Source organism: Phoxinus phoxinus (genome assembly GCF_949152265.1).
Source record: "Phoxinus phoxinus genome assembly, chromosome: 21".
In the NCBI taxonomy this organism is placed as follows: domain Eukaryota; kingdom Metazoa; phylum Chordata; class Actinopteri; order Cypriniformes; family Leuciscidae; genus Phoxinus; species Phoxinus phoxinus.
In genome coordinates, this window is record NC_136896.1 from 26,040,722 (window position 1) to 26,059,875 (window position 19,154).

The window sequence follows — 19,154 nt, forward strand, 5'->3', positions numbered from 1 at the left end:
CAGATTCTGTGCTCACATCCAAAGTGCACATGAAGCCACCTCTCAGTACTAAATTGAGATATTTTTTTCACTGCACTTAAACAATCAAATACGCACAAACAGCCATTCAGCCATGACTTATTCACAATACAGCATGCCTCTGGTACTTTATTGCTTTTATAATGTGGTTACCACACAAAACCAAAAATGTATATTATATGTTACTTTTTTGAAGTAAATTCATTAAATGCTATCCTTCTGCTAAAACAAAATAGTTCCTGACAGTGACAGTAAATGGCAAGAGAGTGTTCCTAGCTTTAACATGCTTCATCTTGTGGAGCTCAAATAAAAACATAAAAAATGGGAACCGCTGTGTAATTTTTTTTAACACCATATATTATATTTTCTTACACACACACATACATCTGTTAAAATCTCAGCATGAGAAAACTATTGATAGTAACTTTTAAATTGCTAGTAACTTTGGAAAACATTGCCACAGTGGCTGGTGAAGAAAAAAAAGTTTGTCAAGTCCTGTTTATAACCACTGATTCATTCTCAGCAAAAACTGCGACAGTTTATGGTGAGATATAGAGCCGACATCCAGTACTGTATTTTCCAGAAACTTGTTGAGAGGGGATCCTCTAGTATATATATATATATACTTGTGAACCAATCAACCAAAATACCAGGTGTAAACAAGGTCTGTAAGATCTACCATGTTTCTCAAAGTATAAGGTAATATACCTTACATTTTGGGAGATTTTACAGACCCTGTTTACACCTGGTAATTTGGTCGATCAGATCTCAAGTAGACGAGGGAGACACATTCTGTCTCTTCTGTCTGTCTCACATTGCGTAATCCGTCTCTTTTGTCCACTTTCGCCCACTTCAGTTCTGATTTATTTGAGGGGACAGTGTATGGGTGGGTAAATGTATGGGCTTTTTCAGATCTTTCGATCTAATTGACGAAATAAGCTCACATAAATTCCATATGAATGCAACAGGGCATGAAGAAAAAAAAACAAAGCTTTCGTTTCTGCTCTGATAGCCGCAAGACCACGGCGAACTCAATGAGTGCATGTTCGAAATCAGGAATGTTGAGGAAACATTGCGCATGGTACGTTTTACGTCTTCAAACCAAACTTAGGTCTTCAGCCGACAAATTTTGAATCCCGTCTAGAGCGCTTCCTATAATGTTTCCGCATTAAGTCAGTAGGCGGACAGCAGGCGGTCTTTTGTGGCTGTTTGAACACATTCGACCACACAAGCATTTACACTACGAAAGCAAACCGGTCGAATGTGTTTTTGACGTTTTATAACCCGTTTACACCTGTATTAAGCGTTGTCCACTTGTGATCGTATTGACAAAAATGCTTCTTAATACCAGGTGTAAACAGGGCCACAGCTTTTGCTGTTCTTTGTTGCTTAAGTAAAATGGAGCTGCATTCCAATAGACGCCACAACTCATTCAGTTTGATGGCAGCTTTAAGACAAAACCAACCGAGAGGATCATTTACTGTGAGACTCTTCTTGTCACTGACTTTATCTCTCAAACTGTCTCTGCTGAGGTTCCTGTCGTTTACATGGAGGTCTAGAGAGAGCTATCCCTAAGCATTCCCATTCATCTCGATGGCAGTAGCTTGCCTGATATATTATTTATAATTGTCCATTGAGAAAACCCTTTTTTAGAACAGTATGTGTAGTTGTACTGTAGCTGCTAACTGGCCCATGCTAACCAGCTAAACCTTGTCCTTTTGCTCCACTAAGTTTTGATACTATTAGATATTGTATGTTCTCTGGTGGATTCTTACCCCTGCGGACTTGAACCGAACAGCTGACACTTCCCATATTGCAGTGTGCGAGAATACAATTAGACTACCAGGCTAAAGTTGATAGTGGAGTTGGCCTCGTGAGCTCCATTCTCACTTGAACCATGACCACTAGAGTTCGGCGGTCCAGCTTCCCAGGCGGTTTGTCTTTCACCCCCGAAGTCTCAGATGCACCCTCTCCATTCCGGGACATGGTTCTGCCAGAGTAGGTCAGCTAGGTAACGGTGTCTACTGAATGCTAACTAAGGACAAGGCCGAGATTCATTCCAAGAAATATAATCTCATCCATTTTTCATCAGGCTGTATGAATTCGCAGCTCAGACATGCTTCATTGCTAAACATTTCAGTGGTCATTAGAATTGCAATAATGTTTCCCTTCAGGGACACCACTCGGTGTGAGTCAACATGCTTATATTGTATCAGGTCAGAGCTGTTCATAATGCATAATACACTGCAGACCCATTGCAGTTGATGATGATTTCTCCACTCAAAAGAGGTCAGTCCTCATATAAAGACTTAAAAGTAATTTAAAGTAAATTTGGCTTGTGGATTAAATTTATGGGATACATAATGAGCAAAAACCAGCCGGTTATTATACGTGTGCCATCACTGCAATTCCCCCCTCGTCTTCCTTCCAATCATTGCGTCCTGGCATTCATTAACACCCAGAACAGTTTCAATTAAAATTATAAAACACTCTTGCAAACTTTTGTACTTTCAAATTCAAAACAAATTAAATTGATTGGAAGTTTTTTTGCTGAGTGTTCTTATCTTCACACTTATTTTCTGGCAAGAGTCGTGACTTACTGTAAGCACAAGGGCAGATTGATGTATAGGAGACGTGAAAAGGACCGATCAGCAGACAGTAGTGAATGGCTCCCCGTGGAGACATCCGTCCCACTCAGAAGGTAGAAGTTCAGAACTTTGACCTTAGCTGTGATGGATGTGTCCCGCTGGACAACCAGCCATGTGCTGCAGTGTGTTGACGTGGATGTCATTCCTGCACTGCACTGTGCTTTTATTTTTCTAGAGATTCTTCATCGAAACCCTGGGGCAGTAAAACCATATACCACAGATACTCAAATTGCACAGCTCAGGGGTCACTTTCAGAAAATGCAGGATGCTCAGGGGCCAGTGAACAAAATGACCTGGTAAAAGAAGTATCCATCCATCCGTCCATCCATCCATCCTAGAATTGTATTCTGTTATAAAATTGGAAAATACTCAACAAATTCACTATAATTCATTTATAGTCTAGAACAGCAATCTTTTATAGTAATTGGATGGACTGTTTTAGGAATCATTCCATTTTTTGTTTTGTTAAATTGTCTATTTTGCTATCAAGATTTTAAATTCCATAAACATAAATTCCATAAACAAACCTAAACTAATATGTCATACTACCTTCTGTACAACTTTCACAAACAAAACACTCCAGATTAATGATACATAATCAGTTATTCAGACAGACTACACACTGCAAAAAAAAAAAAAAAAAAAAAACGTACTTAGCATTTTTGTCTTGACATAAGATATGATGTCTTGTTTTCTGGAAAAAAATTAAATAAAATCAAAATTATTTGAGTTTTTGCTTACAGTAAAACAAGCTAAATTATCTGCCAATAGGTTAAGAGAATCAACCATGTTTCCGTTTGAATTAAGATATTTTTTCTTACCCAATTGGCAGATAATTTTGCTTGTGTAAAAAAAAAAAAAAACTCCCACCTTATTTTTCCCACCAAAATAAAAAATAAAATGGTTAAATTCAAACAGCTTTAATCCATGCTGTCAGCCACATGTACAGTAATTAGCTTCTTTAAGATGTTTCTTCAAAGAAAACCATTCCCGCCATTAAAAACCAAGAGAGTGTCTGTCACATGTATGATGATCAATACGATGATTCAATCAGCAACGAGTTTGGTTGACTTCTGTAATCACAGCATGAGTAATTAAACCTGTTAGATCAGAGCAGTCTCAGATGCGTCATGAAAGATTTTATGTGCTAAGGTTTCATGCATGCTTTTAATGTTTATTTACATTTTATACATAGAGGGAAATGGTAAATATGGTGTTAAAGCTTCACTGTGCAATTTTTTAAGTTGATTCTTAGCAAAAAACACTTGGTTCTTTCAAAATGATATGTGCTCATTAATGTATAATTACTTCTAAAACGAGTGAGTCACTCGAATGGAGGAAGCCATGTTGCGCCTCCATCTTGAAAATACATTAGTCAAAGAGGGACATACCTGCAAATTCAAGCTTCGCCTTTCGCGTTTTTACACTCAGTGGCACCGGGACAAATGCGAGCGGGAGAATACTCGCGACTGCCGGCAGATTTGAAATAATACGGCCACCGTAGGAGTTAAAACGCCCTCGGAATGGGAGGGGCTAGAAAGAATTTTCAGTTGGTAGTCCTATACAATTTTACCGCTAGATGGGAGTAATTCCTACACAGTGTAGCTTTAAGTTTAGATATTACAGTGTTTTCGGTTTCGGTAAAGGCAAAAATAAAAGTGTATATTTAAATGAAAATATGACTCTGTCACCAGGTATTATGACAATCTTTAATTAACAATTTAGAGGTTGATATCCTTTGTATCACATTAAAACAGCATACTGATAAATTATGATAAACCTGAAATATATAATTTTAATGACTTTCGTAGCACATTCTAATCATTTGGAGTAGCAAAACCAAAAGCGGAACGTATTCTTCCTCGGGATAATTAAAAGAATATGATTAGATGATCTGGTTGAATACGTACTAGCATGAGGTTGCAGCAACTCTTGTAGATATTTGGGTAACAAACCTAATAGGACTTTTTAAATAAAAATATACCGGTGTATTTCCCGTCTATGTATTGACTTCCAATTTAAAAGGGAATACAGCTCTCATAATGAGTTCTATAAGGTGCATTAGTAATCAGTCTAAAAGCTGCATGATATAACACATCTAATTGTTCTAGAACACCTTTACATGCATTCCTATACACATCACCATAGTCAAACAACGGTACATGTATATCCATGTATTCATACCTCATAAATTAACCTTCATCATACACAGTATTTAAGTATTCACTCATTGTTGTTACTCATTTATGTTTATGTTTTACTCTATTCCATTTTATTCAATGTAGTGTTATTCAAGAATTAGTTTGTTGTATTTACATGTTCCTATATGTTAAGAGATATTTTGGTTCTCGTGTTTTGTCAGATATTGGACGCTTTCCAACTACTGCCTGAGCGATAATGTTTTTCAGAATTAGTCATTTCTAAATACTAAATAAATAATTTCTAAATAATTAGTAATTTTCCAAAAACAGTGTTTTGCACATCGTAAGATATGGTATTTGAAAAGTGCTAACTTTGTTGTCTTTGTTCTAAACCACGCTTCGTATATCTATGTTCGTTTTTATATATACAACAGTCACGACGAACCGTCACAACGACCTAGCAGTAAATATCGCAGTGTGACACAATGGATCATTCTGTTTGACCTTTTCTTATCAGACCAAAACACACTTTAAGGGGGATGCAAGTTTCCTGCACTTACTCATATACTGTATATATGTTCAATGCTCTTGTTTCTCTACTCTTCTAGCTCTCTGCTACAAGGACCCTTCTTTTGTGTTCTCTTCTGGCAAAGATGATTATACTCAGAACATCAGATTATATCATTTAGATTCTTAATTGTTAGACCTACGTTTTAGTTCAAAATTGTGCTCAAATATTAAAAGTTGATTATCATCATTCAAAATTGATCCTCATTGATTATTTCATTTATTCAACAAAATATAATAATACTTCATTCAACTTCTTCATCTGCCTGTTTCTCACTGCGTCCTTCCTGTCCTCATCCTTTCCTTCCTGTTTGCTGGCTTGTTGCTGAGTATTGATTTTTTTTCTTCTGTGATTACTCCCATTGGCTCCGCTCCAAGTTTTCAGAGGTGTGTTTTCAGAGGCATTTGTAAGACCGACTCATCGTCTTGATTTTACACCTTTGATTTTGCATTTAAACCTGGTGCCATACATTTAAAGAATGCTTCACCCAAAATTACAATTCTGACATTTACTCACCCTCACAATCAATCAATCAATCAATCAATCAATCAATCAATCAATCAATCAATCAATCAATCAATCAATCAACCAATCAACCAATCAACCAATCAATCAATCAATTAATCAATCAACCAATCAATCAATCATCAATCAATCAATCAATCAATCAATCAATCAATCAATCAATCAATCAATCAAGTACTTTTTTTTGAGTGGATCAAAAGGACATGTTAAACAGAATGTTTACACTGCTCTTTTCCATACAGTGAAGGTGGAAGGTGACCATGGGCAACAAAGCTCCAAAAATGAGGTAAAAATAATGGTAAAAAAAGAGGTAATCTAATAATCACTTAAATGTTCCTCACGCGAAGCTGAGACGTAGAGTTGGAATATACTGTAGTGCACTAGTTGTATGGACCAGTGCTATTTTAGTATCATTGACATTATTTTTATTTAATTTATATTTGATTTTGATTTGTTTGTCTATTTCTATTTCTATTTCAATTTTAGTTAGTATATATTTTGTTGTGCGTTTTTTATATATTATTTTTTATAATATATTATATTTTATAATATAATATTTAAGTTAATTTAGTAGGCTACAACAAGTTAAACTAAATTAAAATTAGAATTGTTGCATTGGCAACTAGCTAGAATAAAATAATTTTAAAGTATTTTTATATATTATTGGCATTTCAAATGGTGAAAATGTTTTTTTTTTATGTTTGTAGTTTCAGTTAACTATTATAACCCTGGTATGGATTACCTATGGACAACACATTGTTATATGGAAAAGCTGCCAGAACATCCTGACCATTTTTTTTTTTTTTTTGTGGTCGACAAAAGAAAGACCATCATGTTGTTCCAAAGACATATTTAGTTGAGTAAATGATGACAAAATAATTTTTTGGGGTGAACTATCCCTTTAAAATTGCCATATTTGTTTACTAACTTCAGGCTACACAACACAAATCCGTTTGTCACAACACAAGTTTTTGTTTCAAAAGGTGCTCCATCCATACTAGCGTTTTCAAGCATTTTCCAAAAGTTCCCCCCCCCCCCCTGAACCGTTGGAAGATGCCTAAATCATCTTACTGCGCATGCATAAAACATAATACAAAGTCACTGAGATGATGAGAGACCAGACATAATAAGGTTCTCACTCTGTTCTTAAGGCAAGATCACTTTATTAGCAAAATCTCTCACCTGGTGCATTCAGGTCGCACTGAACAGGCACTCATTATATTGTCTAAAACGCAATTGACCGTCTCGCAAAGACCCGCCCCCCTTAGTTACTGTCGCTATGTCCGACAAGCTACGCCGCTCTCACGCCACACCATGTTCTCACGCAGTGAAAAATACATCACGGAGCAGAGAGGACACTGACAACACGCTGACAGACAGGACAGACCAGGTTACTTTTTGGTTACTTTTGATATTAAACATATTAAACAAAGTCTCACCTTTCAAATTTGGTCATTTTTAAAAAGAAATTGAAACAATAAAACCATTTTGTGGCTCTTTAATGTGTCGTGACAGATCGCTGTAGAGCATCAGTTAAAGCTGCTCGTGAACCGATCATCTCTTCCTTCTAGTTCATTTATAGCATCAAATAAACATGTATGAACATAAGAAGGAATGTTGTTTTAACCGTGGAAAGGCGTCAGTACACTCCGTTTTTCAAGTTCAAATCCTCCTATGTTTATCTACTAACTCTCCTGACTGCTTTGTCGGACAAAATGGTGGATAGCGAAGTATGATTGGTCAGATCACCTGTCAATCAAGCTCCCTGCGAAGGGTCAATTGGCCTCATGATATGCCACAGGAGGACATCAATTGCGAGTACATTTTTTATAATTTTTTCAGGAATGTAATTTAAAGACTGTACAAAGTAACATATCTTTAGCAGTCTGAGACAGTGAATGGCATATAGCAATATATAATGGTTACTGTTCTGAAAGAAGACATCCGTAATGATGAATGCGGTCCACAAATGTGACCTCCGGGGGACGCAGCCTTCGAAAAGAGACAATCGCAATGATCTGTACAGCATGTCACATGACTAAACATGCATCGTTATTTTCAACTACCTCTGTTAACAAAGTACACATTACGAAGCAATTGTATAAACTTGTCTTCAAAAAGCTTAGTTTTTCGCAGGACAAAAACATCTCAGTGTGGACCCAAGGTCAAAACATAAAGAAAAAGATGCGTTTTCAAATGCCCCCGGATTAGCGTAGACGTAGCCTCAGAGACTACAGAAACACTATGCTGTGGTTCTCACCTCTGCTGAAGCTGAGATCAATTTAGGTCACCTCTTGGGCTAAAAGAAAGTAAGAAAATTAAAGCTTATTGGTCTAGGGTGCTACTTGGAACCCAATTTGTCCCAAGTTCATCAATGCTTCTGCCTGAGTCATGCCTCTCCTTTGCTCAGTATAAAAGGGCCCCACAGCCATGAATCTTTAATGGGAACACAAGATAGTTGGTCTTTCCTTTGAAACCCTGCTCGCCATCACAGGCCTAGTTGTTAAGAGAGCCCAGCTTGCCTCGGTTTAATGTGTCAGCACTTCTGATGTTACGTAACGCCACACAAATGCTATCAATCTCTAATTCATGAGCGGCAGGCCAGAGACAGGGCTTGCTTAGAGACACAAGCACAGATGCAAACGGTCGTCGTCACAACACAGCAAACCAATCCCAGGAACTTTTACTGTAGACTTGACCTTCATTTGCTCTTCAAACTATTAACCTTTGCGTAACGTGACAGTTAATTTCCTACTTGTCCTCTTTTGTGAATGAAGCGCGGTTTAGCGCCCCTAAAGAAAACCCATTTTGTTCATAATCACTGATCTGTGTTGCAGAATTCATGGTGTCGATTTTGTATGATTTATAGTCTACTGTCTTCTTCTCATAACTTGCCATTAATTTCCGGATAAGGGTACGTAAGGAGGAGAGACCGGTGGAGAAAAGCCAGCGAGTTGAGACCGGATTCCTCCCGCTAGCAACTGCGAGCAACAGCAGTCGTAGATCTGGTCTTGCCTACCGTGAAGGAGCATGTTAATCAAATCAGTCACTCAAGGACTGCAGCGTAGCACTGTCTCATTGCTTGCCACTGTAAATCAAGAGAGTGGGATAGTCATTTCCTGCACTGCTGGGGCGAAATAAAGCACGCAGGACTCAAGCAAAACGACAGTTGAAGCTTAAAGTAGAATTAGTTGGATGGTACAAGGTTAGAAGTTAGAAGTTGAGGATTTAAGAGATACTTTGATGATTAGAAGTTGTGGATTTAGGAGATACCTTGTTAAACATCTTGTTGCTTTTCCTGTTAAAAAGCAGTCCGTTTTTGTCATTTCTTTTGACTGCGAAAATCAAGTGGACTGTACTAAATTTGAAGGTTTCCATTGTCTCTCTTGTAACTTCAAGATGTGACATGTCTGAAGAACATTTGCTAATGGCAAGGCAATGGCTTTGAAAAATGCAATCACTATACTGTCAGGAACAATTATATTTATGTCAATCATCTCTTTGTTGTTCTTAATACATGTATCACTGATGTATAAATTGCATCGGACTCAAACTGTTTGCAGCCCATTTTGCTGTCAAGCTATACACCGATTTGGACAAATTGGACATGTTTAGGATCATCATCCTTGTTGGTCATGGTCATGGAACACAATTACGTTAACCATTTGGGGGTTGGAGTTTGAAGAACAACTAGACTAGGTAACTAGGGTAACTTAACCTTAGTTAACTTTACCCTAAGGTAACTTAACATACACTAATGCTATTTGTTAACAAACATGTATTCATTACTTCAATGAGCTCAATGTTTCTGCCATAAATTCATATATTGTTTAAATGAATATATTATTAGCTAACTATGTGATTTGTATATGCGCATTTCTGAAATACATAACTTGGACACAGTCACCTGGATAACAGATCACTCTAAATTGTAATGTAGACACATGCATTTTCTGTAAAGATGCTTTGAAACAATATGCATTGTGAAAAGCGCTATACAAATAAATGTGACTCGAATTGAATTGTATTGAACATTCTTATCAATCTGTGATTTGATGTTAGAGTTAGTTAATTAAGGTTGTGGTTGGGGCTCTTGTCAGTCTTATCAACCAAATCTCAAGGCTGGGGTTGAGAATCAAAAATCATTCTTATCAGCTCTATATTTTCATCGGTTTTTAGACTTCAAGCTAATGGTTAAGGTTAGATGGAGGCATGTACTGTGTGGTTAAGGACTTTATTAGTATGAAAGGATTGCTTTTCCAGGGAAACTTGAAGATATTGATCTGGGTACAATTCGCCCTAATGGTAATGGACAATGGTCTTGCCAATTAGGCCATGTTCCTGGATCAACATTTTTGTTAGTATTGAATCAAATGTGTTTACCACCAACTGGGTTTTAAGTTTGTAATTAGTTTTGTGTAGGGTAAAAGGCTGGGATTTCATGGGAGACTAACATTCATTTAATTTCCCAATGGTTTTAGCAACCCAGGCTCACTGGAAATGTGGCTGTAGCAACATTTCTAGAAAAAGGGAAATGTTTTGTGAAATTTCTGGTTATGTTTGTGACATTTTCAAAGTTAAATGTCCAGGGACTGGCACTACAAACATGTTCGGTTTTTGTCAAACATTTATTAATTTGGTTGGTGTTGCAGTAGTTTGGAAATTAAATGTCTGTTGAATGCTAAAATATTAATGCTCTATTGAATTTGAAAATAATTATTTATGAATTCATAAGCTGCCCCTTTAATCATAATTTGTACGTGCAGTAAATACAGTGAATTATATGTATTGGTATGTTTTTGCCCCAAAAAAAAGAAGGAAAGTTTGTGGTCCACTCACTATTATTTTATTCCGAAGAAATAAAAAAAATCATGATCACCTTGAGGTCCATTAGAAAATAAATGTACTCGAATGAACACCACTTGCACTGCTTGTCTTCTAATATTCTCCATGTATATGTCTCTACTCTTTGGTTATTTTCTCTGTCTTATCTCATGAGCATTGGATGTTAATTTGATTTTGTGCTTCTTTCTCTTTTTTTCTTCTGTCTTTCCCCACCTTTCTGTCACTCCATCCTTCTCTTGCTCTCTGCCGATGACACTATCTGTAACTCCAGACTGGCAGTATGAGGGTAAGCCAATGTATCTTATCTTTCTGTTAGTCTTTTGTTCTCTCATCGGGCATGAGAGCACAACTCTATTAACCCTTCGCAACCCCAGTGGTAACAGCTCTCTCTATACACATAAAGAAATCATTTTGTAAATCTATCTTTGACTTCTGGTCCCGCGGTCCCAGTGTTGGATAGGTTACAGTACTCATAGATCTTTTTTTTATGTGCGGGTTGTGTGACTTAATGTGAGCTGAAATTGAAATGTCTTGTTTAGTATGAGTTACATCGTGGTCTAGACTGGATGAAATTCTGATGTCTCTTTTTTTCCATTCCTTGTTTCCATTCACTCCGTGTCCTTGCTTTTCAGAGTGCAAGCTTTCCAGAACAGGCCCACCTGCCACCATTGTAGCCATAGATGAGGAGAGCCCTAATGGTAAGTCTATATTGTTGGTTTCTTTTTTTCTTCAGCATTTCATGAAACTATAATGAAGGACAGTGAGTTTGAAGGTGTGTGGTCAGAATTCTTAACAGCACTTACATTTAGTCATGAAATTCAAGTCTGCCAATTTTTGGTTTGGCTCAGATTATCTGTGATGCACAATTCACTAAAAATGAATTGTGCCCACTCAATGCGGCATTTTCATTTTAATTTTTTTGCTGATTCACCAAAGGAATTATGCCAATATGGTAATAAAACAAACATGTTCATAAAAATGGGCTGAATGCAATTTAAATGGTGCAATTCCTGATCGTCTGGGTCTGTTCTGAATGCTGGGTTGTGGATAATTCTGGTTCGCAAGATCTTTATTCGATTTGAATTGGATTTAGTCTGGTTAAATTTAGGGATCCACCAATCATGATTTTTCATGGGCGATTTTGATTATTTATTTTTTTACAAGAAAACAGGCGGTTCCGATACCAGTTGCTGATTGTTTTTTTTTTTTTTTTTTTTTTCTTAAAGCTAATTTATTAGTCTATTTGCACTATTACAGACCAATCTTGTCTTAAATGAGAGGCCATTTTAATCAAGATCCAAACAAATATGCTACACACATGTAGCATGAGTTGCTTTTGTTTCAAATTAGATGGTATCATTAGATTTAAGGCGAGACACTACAGGTGAATAGGGTACAATTTTAAAATAATAGATATCACCATGAAACTTCCTCAGTTGATTACTTACACAAGTTCATAACAAAAATGTATTACAAGTTTTTGAAATGTGTATGTTTAATTATGCAAATTAGGCATTTACTCATTAAATATGCGCAATTTTGCATATATTTTCGGTAGATAGATCTGAACATATGATAAAGCCAGGTGCAAAATTCTTTTTTCATTTTGATTACACACAAGATGAAAAAAAGTTGTTCAGAGTTGTTCAAAATATACTGTCCATAGCCTTAAAAAATCGATTTTCGACATCTTTTTTTGATTAAAATGTCATATAAATCAGGCCAGGAATGATTTATTAACAAATCCCTCTGAACATATCTTCAGAATACTGCTAAGTGTATAACTGGAAAGTTTGGTGTACATCGGTGCTACATAGGCTGAGATGTTTCTACTGGAGAATGACAAAAAACTCATTTTGAAGCAACTATTTACAGACACAATATCTAATCAAATCATTAGCAACAATAATACAAACCACCTAAATCACATCAACACAGCATTTATGGCCTTTAACTGAACAGAAAAACAGTCAAAAACACACATCTAAATGTCAGATCACGTCACGTGATGCATCTGAACGAATCACGTTGTCAGAAATTGACATCAGCCAATGAGATTTCGCTTTTACAGTTAAATGCCCATTATACTTTCATGATTGGTTGCTGATTAAAAGGAAATTACCATATTTGGATCCGACAACATTGTACAGAAGAGAGAGAGCTGTCCAACGGTATGTGTGATGACAGGGTGCAGACAGAGATCGCGGAGCAGCGTGTTGATTAAGCCAACTTTTGGTGAATTTCGGAGAAATCTATAGACGAAGTGTAGTAAAATAAAGACCTACATGTGTATTTTGGACTTTTTTTTCACCACAAGTCTGAAAGAAGACATGTTATTGAAGACAAATATGCCAAAATCTCAAAATTGACCAGTGAAAAAAACCCCAATGTTTTTGCCTGCCGTGTCTCGCCTTAAAGAAAAAAAAAAAGCTCTGACGTTAGCTTTTTTGAAATTATGCAATATAAAACATACCTGCTCAAAACAAAAACAGCTGAAAGTACTGAATGAAAAAGCAAATCTGACAGTAGGTGGCGCTTATGAAACAGTAGTAAAATAGCATTTCCTTGGTTATTGCTGTACACAAAGCAGCGGTGCGTTTATAAACACTAAAAAGAACTGGTTCATAAGAGTCATTTGGAATCAGACTACACTGACCATGCAAGGACAACTCTAAACAAAGACCTGTTTTCTTGCCATTATTTTGTGGTAATGATATTTTACATATAAAAGAGGTGTGCTTGTGCAGAAAAAACGGACAAATTACTTAATTTAATACTCGTGATACAGTGCAAAGAGTTCCTGGTTAAACTGTATTGTGCATGGTTAGTTAATAAGAGGCAGATTGAAATACACCGTACAAAAGTGGCGCAACTCTCCTGTGCGGTTGACCTTCTATATGCGCTAATTGACAGTGATTAATGTGAACAGATTTGCTCCGATTCCCTGGAGAACATTTTTGGACAAAATGATGTGTATGTTGCACTGATGAAAGCAATTTTTGATCTTCACACTTATCTTAGACCTCCCATGGTGCACCTCAGCAGGGTGCAGATGCACAGATGGTGTACAGTACGTTGCTACTTTGATGGGCCTTTTCAAGTACTGTCTTTTCATCCTCTCTTCATCGGCTCTCTGTTCTGTGTGCTCAAATGGTGAGGTTCCTTCAATAGAAAATTGACAGCGTACAGGTCTGATAAAGGGTCAACACTTTTGCTGACCCCCTACTCAGCTAACAGGGAACGTTCTCTGAACGTTCTGGCATGATTCTCTTAAAGTTATGAGCAAACATTCTTTCAGTGATGGTAATAGAAAGTTTGGCCAGAGCTATAGTCTTTAAAGGGGAATGCAAAATTCACTTTTACATGGTGTTTGAACATAAATGTGTGTCGGCAGTGTGTGTACACAACCACCCTAAAGTGGTAGAAATCCACCCACTCCTCTTTTTTTTAATCCCCATAAATCATAAGAAGAGTCCCAGAACAAGCTGTTGTGACATCACATATGCATAGGCCCCGCCCACTACTGCTGACGGACTCTGCCCTATTAGCATAGGCCCCGCCTTGAGTGACCAGTACACAGTCCATCATGTTTATCTCCTCGCCAGAGCATTTAACAGCAGCATTCAAGTAAGAAATGTATTCTTACATAACTAAAATTATTCAATCAAGAGCAGTGAGTGATTTTCGTTTTTTCATATTGAAAGCATATATAGACTTATATTAAATCGGGTAAAAAGAGCCATAATAGGTCACCTTAAATAATGTTCTCAAAATGTTAGCACAGAAAAAAGTTATTTGTACATCGTTCACAGAACATTTGTTATGAAAAATGTACGTTGGATGTTCATCTGTTTTTTTGTTGTTGTTGTTGTAAATGTTAATACTTGTTTTAGAACATTCAAAGAACTTTCAAAAGTAACATTCCTATAATGTTTGCAAAATAATATGTTAATAATAGTGTTACACCAAAATAATGTTACCTTAAATGGATAGTTCACTTTAAAATGAAAATTCTGTCATCATATACTCACCCTCAAGTTGCTTTACTTAAACCTGTATGAACTTCTTTCTTCTGCTGAACACAAAGGAATATATTTTGAAAAATGTCAGTAACCAAACAGTTAACTGGTCCCATTAACTTTAGTAGTATTTTTTTTTTCCTAATATGGAAGTCAATGGGACCAGTCAACTGTTTGGTTACTGACATTTTTCAAAATATCTTCCTTTGTGTTCAGCAGAAGAAAGAAATTCATACAGGTTTGAAGCAACTTAAGGGTGAGTATATGATGACAGAATTTTCATTTTAAAGTGAACTATCCCTTTAACATTCACATTACCCCAATTTTTTGCCGAAAGCCGTGGGAATGGAGTGAGGCCGTTCCAACGGCTCTCGGCACCACACAGCTTTCCACAGTGGCGTTATATACAAGAATCAAGAAAATAATTTTGATTTCATGATTTAACAAATCATAATACCATACTTTTGCATATGTAAAAATATATTTTGTTATTCAAAGTGGTACTATCCTTTGGTTTGAACTCTTTAAGTTTCCATATTTGCATTGCAGACAGTGGTATAAGTTTGACAGTTTCTGACTGGGTTTTCCAATGTTTGGAGATCATCTCAGCATACAATTGTATTTTAGTATGAGTGAATCCCTTCTCTCTGTTTGCCTTTAATACCATATCATGGCAGAAATAGATGAAATAGTTGAGCTTTTGTCCAGAAGTTGGAGAAGTGTTTGCTTGGTCAAATTAAGGAAAATCGCTTCTCTTAGGCTTATTTCAGAGCTTCTATAAGTTGGCAGGATTTGTGGTAATCTCTCCTTTTGCAATTTACCTTGAAATTTATCTCCTACAGCTGTGAATCTCTACGCAATTATTAGAGTAAAGAATAATCATATTCATCCAAGAGTATTATCCTCCTTAATATATGCAATGCGATGCTGCCTTTACCTCAAATTACAGATAATATGCTGTTTTCCTCCATTTTCTCTCATTTCTTCCTCCCGTCTCTGAGATCCACTCATTATCTTTAAAACCTTTGAAAGCTACGCCACATAAAGGATCATCATTTGGCTAAAAATGTGTCAACTTTGGAAAGCTCAAACTGTAATCAAAGTTGTCACAGGGAAATAGTGATAAATGTTTTAGATATACAACTCAATACATGTTTATAATCACAATAATTGGGCAAATATTAAACATCATCTACTTGGAATGGTTTTTGTCCAACAACTAACTAAATGATGAGAAGCAACTTAAGCGTGCGTTTTATTTCGTCCTTTCGAAGGGCTCCATTTTCTCATTTTGCACTATTTTTTAATCTCTAGTCAATGTAAACGCCATCATGCCATTTTGTCATATCTCACTGTTTTTTTTCTTTTTCTCATGCCATGAGTAAAAATGAGAAAAGTTCAAACATGCACTTTGTGAATTCCCTGCATTCCTTTCCATTCTGTTGTGCTTTATCAAAAAAGGGGGTTCTGGTGCACCCTAATTATGCAGGGTCTAAATATACTGTATGAATTATTCATTCATAGATTTCACGTATATTGACAGTCATAATGGTCTGCAGGGGCCCCTTCTATGACTTCTCATTGTATTTATTTATTTATTGCATGTTGGTTGCATCACAGGGAAACTTTTTTTTGTGAGAATAATCAAAGGTTTTTATCATAATTGTATGATTATATTTGGAAAGTTGCATAACCCTGGTATGTTTAAAGTATGCACTCAAAAACAAATCTTATCAAACAACAGTCTATTCAAGTCTTTGGATGTATGAATTGTTTTTAAATATCTTTAAATAAATGAATCCTGAAAAAAAGTTAGTGTATGTGTTAGTCAGTTGGAGTTTTACATATTTAGATGTATTACAACAAAGCACGACTAATTCCAACCTGTGAGATGTCAAACCTTCTATACCCCTATAGAACATATCATTTATCAGGTTGTTACTATTAATTAAATATTTATGACTTATGTATGAAACGACTCACACGCTATACTCAAAATCTGGAATGTCCCTGCAACTGCTGGGAAATTCATCTAAATGAAATAAACGATTTTTCCAATGGCAGGAAACAAATAAAACCATAACCTCAAGGACGATTTAACTTAACACTTGTCTCAGCAATTTCTTCAAATGGCTGGAATTATGATTCTGAATAGCCTTCTACTGAAAAAAGGAACGGTTTCATCAAGAGCGTCTCACCATTATTTAGTCCTGTAAGGCATGGAGGACCATTACACATTGATCATTATTACATTAGCACCTCATTATTGTTCTTGCTCTCCTTTTTTTGTACAGTGAATGTGAGGTATTGGGGGTGAGGACCCTGGGGTTGATCGAGTGTACGTTGGAGGTTACCGCATTGGTTGCTGGATAGATTAATTGTCAGAACTCGACGAAGTTGGTGGCTCAACGGATGACTAAGCAAACCTGGTTTAGCATCCCCTTGAGTGTCCTCAATATAGGTGAGAAGACAAAGGTGGGATGCTTGGATCAGTGGGTAATTATTGCCAAGTTTGAGTGACAGTTAGGCGGTTGGATGGAAAGACTATTGATCTAGGCAATATAAGTCTGGAAAAAGTGTGGGATTTTGGTGTCAAGGTAGAGGTGGATTTGCTGGAGGCTTTTGAGGACTCTTAAGAATAAACTGACCTGTTGTCTGACTGCAAGGATGAGGGGTGGAAGGGCATCCATTTATATCCCGACATTCGACATGTCTTGCATCAACTCATCGTCATCATCTGACCATGCTCTCCTCTGGCTTTTATTCAATGTCCCACATGCTCTCTGATCATCCTCTCTGCGTCCAATTAGAGCCAAGAAACTGACCAAAACGACCCTTGCTTGATGATTGGATTTGCTCATACCTCAGCCAAATATGTCACTTAGTATGTTGCATTCGATGTGATTTATTAGTTTTTTTCTCATCTTTAAATTAGGGCCAGCATCCATTTCTTTCTTTGAAAATGTGTTTTATTGTCTCCTAGACCTACTGAGCTGCTCAAAGTATGTCTTAAATATTATCTATACCAATGGTTCTCCAAGGGGGACTCAAGATGACTTAAAATGGAGGGGGAGGGGGGGGGGGGGGGGAAGGCTTGTTGTGATAGTCGGTGTTACCAGTGTTATACAGTGTTCAGCCACACACCAATTACATCACCTGTCCATCGCGGCACGATGTATAGCATGGTGTATATGTCGTGCTTATTCGTTTTGTTAATAAAGCCATCTTATTTGTTTTGTGTATTTAAAGCTGCAGTCCGTCGTTTTTCCTCTTTGTCGCCATCTCTGTTAGAAATCTGCAATTGCAGTTATTCGCGGAATTATTAACTGTGCGTGGGTAGTAAATCGGCATGAAACAGCGCGGATGAACACTATGTATCGAGGGGAACCTGTCGCTGTCGCGTCGCTGTGGATACTGTACTGTCATCAGCAATGTCAGAGTATACTTTTTGAAAGGGTCAACATTAGAATTTTCATCGGAAAATGTCATCTGAACAAGTAAGTAACATTCACGTTTGTTCTGACCAAATTCGGGGGGTGGGGGAAGCATTGCAGTAGCTATATCATGCTGATTAAATCTAACGATTGCTTATATCACGTCAAAACGTGAAAAATATTTTTTTTTCTGTAGCCACTCTGAAGTCCGAAGTCTTTGGGTTTTACAACTGGTGAATCTCCAGTTGTCACTGGTGATTGTCGCTTTAAACTTTCGGGATCCGCCATACAAAGTGCTAAGCTAAATCTCCACCATCATCCACACACGCTAGCCGGGGACTCCTTCTCTATGTGTACAGAAGTGACGTAATGACGCAAAGACATGCTCGAAATTCCCGCGGAAATCCACCAGTACCACTGGAATTAAAATCATTATTACAAGCTTACCGTTTTGAATCGAGGTAAGGCAAGCAGATCGTTTTGAACACTGGCTGGTTAAGTTTTTTTTCAAAAATGTCTTTTTTTATATTTTTAAACCCAAAAAAGTGCCGGACTGCAGCTTTAAATATATACAGTTTATATATATATATATATGAATGAACAACTGGAGTCAAAAAGGTGGTAATAATAAACTTATTAAGGGGGTGGAAATCAATCCACAACATTTTTTGTTTTACTCACGGCGACAACTTAAAAGTTGCCCAATTCAGCGGGAAAAACGCAGACTTGGCAACACTGCGCATGAGTGTGGAGTATGAGGAGGAGGGGAGGGACAAACTGCTAAATCCAATATTTAGAATTTCGACTGCAGTACCCATTTCAACCACTAGCTAAAAACTCTACATCAATTTAGATCCCCAACTTTTTTGTCGTACATTTAAAAATGTCTTCACTGCATATTTGTTGTATGTACTGTTATGTAGTTTTGGCTCCAGTAATGTGCAACAGGGAATTTT

At 36.8% G+C, this 19,154-nt stretch overlaps 1 protein-coding gene across 5 annotated transcripts in view; it reads left to right on the forward strand.

Annotated features, from left to right (window-relative positions):
• The window catches only part of pcdh15b (protocadherin-related 15b), a 191,608-nt gene that overhangs the window by 15,165 nt on the left and 157,289 nt on the right, over window positions 1-19,154 (forward strand). For 4 of the 5 annotated variants that reach the window (XM_079596487.1, XM_079596484.1, XM_079596488.1 and 1 more), the window contains exons 3-4: window positions 11,017-11,031; window positions 11,378-11,443. In XM_079596487.1, the coding sequence (XP_079452613.1) occupies window positions 11,017-11,031; window positions 11,378-11,443 (81 nt within the window). The remainder of the gene's footprint in view (window positions 1-11,016; window positions 11,032-11,377; window positions 11,444-19,154) is intronic. The other variant, XM_079596483.1, reaches the window with a different exon arrangement.